This window comes from Anopheles merus, unplaced genomic scaffold (genome assembly GCF_017562075.2).
Source record: "Anopheles merus strain MAF unplaced genomic scaffold, AmerM5.1 LNR4000488, whole genome shotgun sequence".
Classification (NCBI taxonomy): domain Eukaryota; kingdom Metazoa; phylum Arthropoda; class Insecta; order Diptera; family Culicidae; genus Anopheles; species Anopheles merus.
Window position 1 is genome coordinate 3,061 of NW_024428068.1, and position 9,608 is coordinate 12,668.

The 9,608-nt window shown below is 37.9% G+C and overlaps 1 protein-coding gene across 1 annotated transcript; it reads right to left on the minus strand.

Annotated features, from left to right (window-relative positions):
* Nucleotides 1-7,462: 7,462 nt before the first annotated feature.
* LOC121602523 (testis-specific serine/threonine-protein kinase 3-like) lies at nucleotides 7,463-8,804 on the minus strand. The gene is made up of 2 exons (XM_041931284.1): nucleotides 8,443-8,804; nucleotides 7,463-8,383 (listed from the first exon to the last, which is right to left on the minus strand). The coding sequence occupies exons 1-2, from the start codon at nucleotides 8,533-8,535 to the stop codon at nucleotides 7,463-7,465; spliced, it is 1,014 nt and encodes a 337-aa protein (XP_041787218.1). The 5' UTR covers nucleotides 8,536-8,804.
* Between the last annotated feature and the right edge of the window lie 804 nt (nucleotides 8,805-9,608).

Genomic DNA, 9,608 nt, shown 5'->3' on the forward strand with positions numbered 1-9,608 from the left:
TTCTACAGCCTGAAAAATCAGTTCACCTCAAACAACCTGTCGGGACGGACGAAGCTGGGACTATATAGTACCTATATAGTTCCGGTACTCACATACGCCTCTGAGACATGGACACTGTCCAAATCTGACGAAACCCTCTTAGCCGCGTTCGAGAGGAAGATGCTCAGAAGGATACTTGGCCCCGTATGTGTGGAAGGACAATGAAGGAGCCGCTATAATGACGAGCTTTACGAGATGTACGGCGACTTCACTGTCGTACAGCGTATCAAGCTCGCCAGGCTCCGGTGGGCTGTTCATGTTGTACGCATGGAAACGGACGACCCAGCCCGTAAAGTTTTTTTAGGCCGTCCACAAGCGTCCGCCATTAAGGCTGGGATAACGGACTTTCAGACGAAGGCGCGAGACCGTGAGCGGTTTCGGACACTCCTGAGGCAGGCCAAGACCTTCTCCCTATGTCTACTTCTCCCTATGACATGGAAATAACAGGAACTAAGAATAAGCCTAAACTGATCGACGACTACAACAAATTGAAAGGCGGTGTCGACAATATGGACAAGTATTTCTCAGAAAATATTACAAAAAGAAGAACCAATAGGTGGCCACTGGCTTTTTTTACAATATGTTAGATGTAGCAGCTTTTGCTGCATTCATATTGTACAAAGAAAAAAATCCTCAGTATAACACGTCCACAAACAAGAGACGTATGTTCCTTCAACAACTGTGTGAACAATTGGCAATGCCAGAAATAGAAATTCAATTAGATAATATACAAATTTTGCGTCACTTCGGGCCACGTAGTGGTTATGAAAGGAGGTCCTATAAAAGCACTAGTTACTAATGAAACAATGACTCCAATTAAACGGGACGCTAGTGGTAGGGTTAAACACACTGGGACTTGTTTCCTTTGTGTTAAAAAAAGGGTCTACTAAAAAAGTTTGTGATGAACTACCTCGATTTGATCTTTGTATGCGACGATATCCTGCAACAATGCTCTCCACCGACAATAACACCCTTCCCTATAGTTGCTATTGATTGCTATCATCCGCCTATAGAGCTGTGCCTGCCGAACGGCTTAGCCAAAGCAGAACATCATACAACATCACATCAAGAATCAGGCATGCTCGACTACAGTCGCACTAACTTTTCGATTCTAAATGATCTACTGCAATCTTCTGACTGGTCATTCCTTGATGGAAATCCGGACGTAAACCATGCACTCGATATGTTCAATCGGAAATTTACGGAACATTTATCTGCCTGTTGCCCTATAAAACGTCCACGACAGGGTCCACCGTGGAGTAATGCTCAATTACGCCGCTTAAAACGAAACATATCTTCCTGCTATCGGTTTTATCAAAACAGTGGAACACAACAATCGAGATTGCGGTTCATCGCTGCACACAATGTATATCGAAGCTATAATAGACAACTTCACTCTCGTTTTTTGATCCGTATACAGTTCAGCTTAAGAAGAAAACCGAAAAAAATTTGGAGGTATGTCGACACAAAACGGAAAAAACAGCTCCCTGCCAGCTATAGTTTCCTTTAATGGAACAACTTCGTGTACCAAAGAGGAAACCTGCAATTTATTTGCCGATCGTTTCATGAGTTCGTTTGCCACTGAAGCTCCTGGCTTCTCATTGGATGCTGCTCTCAACAACGTGCCCTCCGATGCTGTCGATGTTAATGTGCGTGACATAAACATCTCCAGAGACTCTGTGCTAAAGGCGCTCAAGCAGGTCAAACCATCCTACAAAAAACTAGAAAACTAGATGGTAGAAAACTACCGAGGCATTACTACTTTGCCTGCAGGTGCTAAGGTTTTTGAAGTTGTCGTCCAGAACTCGCTCTTGAACTGTTGCCGCTCGCTGATATCAACACGCCAACACGGGTTCTTCCCTCGCCGCAGTGTGACCACCAATTTGGTGGAGTTTGTATCTCACTGCCATGCTGCATTCGCTTCGGGAGCCCAGATGGATGTCATCTATACCGACCTTAAGGCTGCCTTTGATCGGGTGAATCATCGCTGTTGTTGGCGAAGCTTGCTCGTCTTGGATTCTCTACCCCTTTAGTGGAGTGGTTCGAATCTTACCTCACCAATCGTCGATATCGCGTCAAAGTTGATTGTATGACATCTAGGGAATTCGTGAGTTGTTCAGGCGTGCCACAGGGTAGTAACCTTGGACCCTTGCTGTTTTCTCTATTTTTCAATGACGTTGCTACTGTAGTAAGGGAATCTGAATGTTTATTGTATGCGGACGATCTTAGACTTTTTTTCCTGTGAGGTGTTTTGGTGATTGTCTTGTCCTGCAAGCATCGATCGACTCTTTTTCCGACTGGTGTCTGAACAACGACCTACAAATTTCTGTTGATAAATGTTTGTCCATGTCGTTTCACCGTTCTAATTGTCCAATAGTGTTTAACTACTGCATCTCCGGTACACAATTACAACGACACAGTGCAGTAAAAGACTTGGGAGTTACTCTTGACCGTAAACTTGACTTTCATGTGCACCATAACGAAATTATTGATAGAGCGAACAGAATGCTAGGATTTATACGCAGGCAGTCGAGAGAATTCTCCGACCCACATTGTCTTGTCGCACTCTACAAATCACTAGTCAGATCCATCTTAGAATACTCCTCAGTAGTTTGGTGCCCATCGTCGTCGTTATGGTCGAATAAGATTGAGTCAGTGCAGAAAAAATTCACCCGTTTGGTCTTACGGTTCACACCCTGGCGTAACGTAGCAGCGAGACCTAGTTATCATGCCCGGTGTTTAATTTTTGGACTCGAATCTATCGCTACTCGTCGCGAAACGGCGCAAATATAGTTCATGAAGAAAATCATCCTAGGAGAGATAGATTCACCGGACCTTTTAGCTAGAGTTAATTTCAACGTACCTGCTCGTATTTTAAGAAACTTTAGGCTACTAAGAGTTGACCATACTAGACGTGCATATAGCGATAATGAACCTTCGACTGCGATGGCTATCCGATTTAATGCGCCCTATGACTCTTTCGACTGGAATTCCCTAGGTGAACCTGTTTTTCTTGTTGTGATACTCTTTGTTATTTATTTTGTGCTGATGTTACATTGTACCGTGATGCTTTATGTTATTATAAGTTTAGTTTATAAGATCAGTGATAAGGCCAATTATGGCCAATCACTTAACATTTACAAATAAACAAAATAAACAAAAAATAAAAAAAAATGAATGTAAGAAACCAGTTTGTGCCCATCACTCCAAAATTATAACAAAGTGTGATCATTGTGGAGACTGAAATCAAATCAAAATTATTTTCTTACTCTTTTTTTGTTGAATGTAAATTAAGCTTATATATTAATAATTAATTTAATTTAATTTAAGGATATTTCCTGCGTTTGAACTACACGTTAAAAAAGTTGAAAATAAAATATGATTAATGCCATAACAATAATGCCATAATATATGCAGTATTATTGACTTGTTATTGGTATCAAAACGAGTAATCATTAGTTTTAGGTTATATAAAAATTATTAAATGAATTTTTTAAATTCTACCAATAACACGATGTCAAATTTCATTCAAAAACTACGATTAGAACAGAAGCTATTAAAGTTTTAGCACAAAAAAGTTTAATCCCCCATACAAAATGTATGGGATACCCGGGTATGCCGGTCGTAGAGATGAAGGTGTAAATTTGGTCATTGACACAACGGTTTATGGTGTATCAAATTGATGTGTACAAAATTGATGATAACTCGGTGCCTCGTATTAATGTGATCCGCGACTTAGGCGTTCATTTAGATAGCAGATTATCCTTTCAGAATGAATATGAAGTTATCAAAGATTTCCATCCATTAAAGTTCATTTTGTGTGTTGCGAAAGACTTCTAGGATCCATTCAGTGTAAAAGCTCAGTATTGGGTAATTGTTCTTTCTACTGTAGAATTTGCTAGTATCCTTTGGACAACAACAATATTTAATTAACAGTTTGAAAATTGAACTTTCAGGCCCCGTTTAGATGTTGATGCCCAGGACATTATTAAATACAGTATTAAGATCGACTAATTTGGATCTAACGATCCCCGTTGTAGCGGTTGAAGAGCAAACCGATGGTGAAGTGGGTTGTAGGAGGAAAACAACACGATAGGATTACATTCCTGAATTATGTATGTACCAAGAGCAAACATTTCGATTATGCTAAAAATCTTTGTTGAGGTTTTTGTGTAGATTTTGTTTGATCTATTCAGTTTTGAGCCGTTATTCACAAAATTAATAAGGTTCTTATGGCCTTCTTATTTTAAATATTTGATTTGTATTTTCTAAAGAATCATTACATGCGAAGATTGTTTTAAACTATTGATATAAAAAATTGATAATAATTATTATTTTAAAACTCACTAGCTGGCCCAGTAATCCTAGTTTTACCCAATTAGTATTAGCTGACGATTAAGTATTATAAGTTGTAAATATAGGTGTCTGGTTACACATTACTTTTTATATGTCCATATCATTGACGTTTATTAAACAAATAATGTGGTACAGAACATAATTTTGAAGACTAAACTAGAATTATGGTACAATGATGTATTTACATGGAAATAATTAAATTATTGAAAAAATAGAAAACTATTATTAATCTATAAAACAAATCTCGTGCAGTGGAGCGCCGATTATCCGCGTACTTTTCATTAGACTCTTCGTTTATCCGTTCTGAAAAAATGCTGAATTTAAAAACAAAGATGACATTGAGTGCTGAGAAGAATATTTGAAGAAAAAAAAAACGGTCGTAAGAGCTTATTGTCATAACAAAAATCGCTCTAATTCATGGGAACCCCAAATCGCTCTTTGGGACCATGAAGTTCATAAAAACTGACTAGGTTTTACCAAAACAGAATACAAATTCAGAAAAAAAAAGGAATTTGTTTTCAAAACTTTGACTTTGACAAAACGTCTTTCATACTTCGACTCATTATCCGTGTGATTTGAGTATCCGGGCGAGGTCGGATCCCGATTTTCCCGGAAAAAACGGCTCTTCACTGTACATATATATTGTATATATGTATAGCTTGGGCAGTAGCAACGAGATGATTGACGGCACCAGTCTTTGGCGCTTTGACAAGGGCCACCTCGTACCGATGTCATGCATTGAAAAGCTATAAAGTTCCACCAAGTTCGGTACGCTTTCTTAACAAGCCTTCAAGTTCCATTGTGAACCATACACATCAGGCTAATCAGCTACAAGGTTCCTGAGAGTACCATGTACCTGTTTAAAAGCTCCATATTTCCGCAAAGTACCGTCTATCTCTTAATCAGCCACAAAGTTCGACATCGGAACGATTTTTCGTTAAACAGCCTCAAATCAGCTATAAAGTACGAGCTGGCTATTTGGGAAGTATTCAAACACTCGACCACGTGATATCTAATCGGGGTTCACTCAGACTTGTTTCACTCTACCCGCCTTACAGTACCGTGCCTGTACCGGTGCCCGTTCCATGCCCGGCTCATCTTTCTGTACTGTACCACATCCAGACGCTGTGGTCCGGTGGTTGTACCGGCTCCCGTCCCTACGCTTCCTATCACACCTCAACGCTCTTAAAGGTAGGGTTCCTGCCGCCCTACTTCAGTAAGGCGTACGATGGTGGTATCATGCTGCAGAACTTTGTACACTGGTCATCATCATGGGCTCAGGCTGCTATAGCTATTAATCCAAATAAATATTATTCTTTCTTTGTTACCTATTTAAACGTGCATTATTTAACGTATTTAACGTGCAATAAAATCATTAAAATAAAAAATAAATTATACAAAGCCGAAATCTCCGTTTGCTGTAATAAAAAATCTCGATTAAACGCAAACATCAAAAGAAAATGTAATTTTCATTTTTTACCGTGATTTCGGCAACAGATATTTAACCGATATCTTTGCTGAGATCTCAGTTGTGCAGATCCCGGTAAAAATTATCCAAGATTCGGTAATTTTTTTAAAGAGTGTATGTCAGATAACGCATCACAGCAACCAGCTGATGTGCTATGTATACACATAACCGTATTAATACACGATGCGCAATTTCAGATTGCGCATATATTCGTTTTATCAAAATATATGTCATTTCGCGTAGCCAACCCTGAGCTATAAACGTCATTTCCATACAATTTCAGATTGCGCCAAGATTGCACATAAATTTTCAAGATTACAGGATTTACCAAGCCAATCGGGCGTCGTCAAAGCGTTATCGGTCGTCGTAAATACTTTTTCGGGCGACATAAACCCTCAATTGGGCACTGTCATTTCTATTCGAGCCTTGTGAAGTATGAATCGGGCAAAGTACAGAATGAATTGGGCCTACTTTATATTTTGTTGCTTTCTAGCTATAAAACAATACTTTTTTGCGAGTAGTTTAACTGATATCACTATTTTTAAGTTAAATTACATAAAAATTATTCAAATTCATTTTTTAATTTTTTTTATTCAAACCCGTACAATGCAATTTGGTTTGATATTTTTTAAAAAATAAATAATATGTTTGATTATTTAATTCGGTAAACATTTTAAAATAATACATAATAAGTTAAATAACAAGCAAAATACGTATTTTTAAACAACTTGATGGATCAAACACAACGGAGCGACCGATTTAACACCTTCAAGAGTAGGACGCTTTCATTCTGTACTTTGCTCGATTCATACTTCACAAGGCTCGAATAGAAATGACAGTGCCCAATTGAGGGTTTACGTCGCCCGAAAAAGTATTTGCGGCGACCGATAACGCTTTGACGATGCCGGATTGGCTAGGTAAACCCTGTATATGTCCGAGATATATAATTTTTTTTTGACAGATAAATATATCAAACCGACCCGTTTGACAGATATATATATATATATATATATATATATATATATATATATATATATATATATATATATATATATATATATATATATATATATATATATATATATATATATATATATATATATATATATATATATATATATATATATATATATATATATATATGCGCAATCTGAGATTGCGCATCGTCTATTGCTACGGTAACGTATACATAGCATGTAAGAAATCGCGATTTATCGATTAAAAACTTCCAATTAGAGAATGTTTTACTGAAGAAGATATTCCTTTGAAGTGAATTTCCGCCAGTGATGTTATATCTCCCCCAATCCTTAGCTGTATCTGTCAGATATTTCACCTGTCAAATAGCTCGTTTCGCTGCACATTTCACCTCGTGTAGCCGCGCGGTAAAAGATTTAACACTACGGGCATAGCAACATTGGGATTGTTTTTTTGCTATATTAGGTTTCTGAGCCCTTACAGTCATGGGATTGCATATAGTGTAAACAATTGTCTACGTGATTCCATTCAACATTCATTTACTACCCTTTATTCTGGAGCCTGATGTTTTAGTTTGTACTGAAGTTTGTATAGACAATAACGAATCAGAATGATTTCGAGCGTCTAAATTTGATCAGTTGATTTTATCACTGTGACTGATTGGTCGGCGTGCTCTATCAAACGAAGTTTTTCTTTAACACTTTCAATATCAGCGGAAGACCTTGCAAAAATTCTTGCTTCTGCTAGGGCGGAAAACTCTTCAGCGTTCAACGATCTCAAACGACGATCTTGAATCAACCAATCACAAACCAGCACTTCCTCGACAGTCCATCGAATCAAAGGATTGGGTTCGAGTAAACTTCGCACCAGTGTTTTTACTTCCGACGACAATGCGTTTTTTACACGCGAACGGAACTTCCAAGCACGGGCCATTTGTTGTTCGTACACTTGCCGAGTTTTGCCCTTGAACGGTACGGATTTGTTAAGCAGCATGTACAATACAACTCCTAATGCCCATAGATCTGATGCTTTCGGATTGTAAGGCTTTCCTTTCAGTAACTCAGGCGCTGAATAGTCGAACGAGCCGCAAAACGTTGTACTTAATTGCGGTTGTCGGTTTTTTTCTGTAACATACCGAGCAAATCCAAAATCACTCAGTTTTACGTTCAAATTTGCTGACAATAGAATGTTTTCGCATTTCAGATCCCTGTGGGCAATGCCTGATTCGTGTAGATATTGAACTGCCAAAGCAAGTTGTCGACACCAGATGCGTGTCTGGGTCTCTCTTAGTGGTCCGTGATCAATCACGAAAGATAACATGTCACCCATTTCGGCGTAGCGCATGAAGATGCAAATTTTGTTGCGACACTTGATAATCGCATTTATGCGGATGATGTATGGATGACGGATATGGAGCAGTATCGTTAATTCCCTTGGGAGAAATCGTTTTCGAAACTTTTCACTACATTTATTTGTATCAATCAGTTTACAAGCCAACGTTTCGAAACAATTGTTTGCTCGGTTGTGATATTCAATAAGATGTACCTAAAAGCATACAATTGTAAGTTATATTGAAGTACTTTGGTGTAACCGAGACACCGTACCTTAGAAAATGCCCCTTCACTTATTCGCTTTATCCATCGATATCCTAGCGCTTCTATGGACGCAGGTATTGGCTGTTCACCTTGAAATGGCATTTTTCATATAGATCTTCTATTTTTATTTAACGAATTTGGTTTGCACTAAACTAAGAATAAACCCTGCACTACATATTAATTTGGTTGCGCTATTGGCAGTTTTTGATATGTGTTAATTTCATTCTAATTGAAGCACAGCCTGAAATATAACCTCGTATAAAACCATCAAAGTACGCGATTGAATTTTAATAAAATAATTATACAGTCCCAAAAACCCGCATCTTGAAAAAAAACACACAAAAATGCAAGGCAAGGCCTATTAAGAAAATTGTCATTTCAATTTTCATTTCAAAAACGTGCCAAGTAAGGTTTTTAAATTACTACAGGTAGGTCCGTTTAGTGTACTATGATAAATCTTGGTTTCCGTCCACATTTCCGAAAATATCCAACATCATACAAAGTTATTAGTAACAATAACGCCCATAGCAACAATAATCTCCATAGAAATCTCCATTCATCATGGCTACCAAAATCGGAGCTGGCACCAAGGTGCCTAGATAGACTACAGGTGAGTTCTTAGCTCCAATTTTGGTAGCCATGATGGATGAAGATTTCTATGGAATCTGTCCAGTTACGCACAAAACTGTTCCCGAAACCTTTTTTACGTTAAAATATCAATCTCTTCCCGATATGTTAAAATCATTTTGACAGACGCATCACGACGTGCATCGAAAAAGATGTTTTTCTATTTTGACCAAAGTGAGTTGATATATCAGGTGCAATTTGATAAGGACGTCACACGAAGAGTAAACTTTGGCGTAAACTGAATTTCATCCATACAACTATAATCTTTTGAAAGGAAGTTTACGCTCTCCCATACAAATCAAGCATAAACTTTTATAGTTTACGCCCTGTGTAACGTCCGTATGACGTCTTAAATCGAAAAGAGGAAGAAACAAAGTGTAAGGGAAAGCGGGGCAAAATGGGCATTGCATATGTCACAAAACACAATTATTCTTGCAGTATTGTATGCCTTCACCATTAATCTATAGATTAAAATTGCCACATAGAATGAAAATATCTTAAAAACAGGAAAAAAGTGGTAAATAAATGCTGACGTTTTACAAGAATCT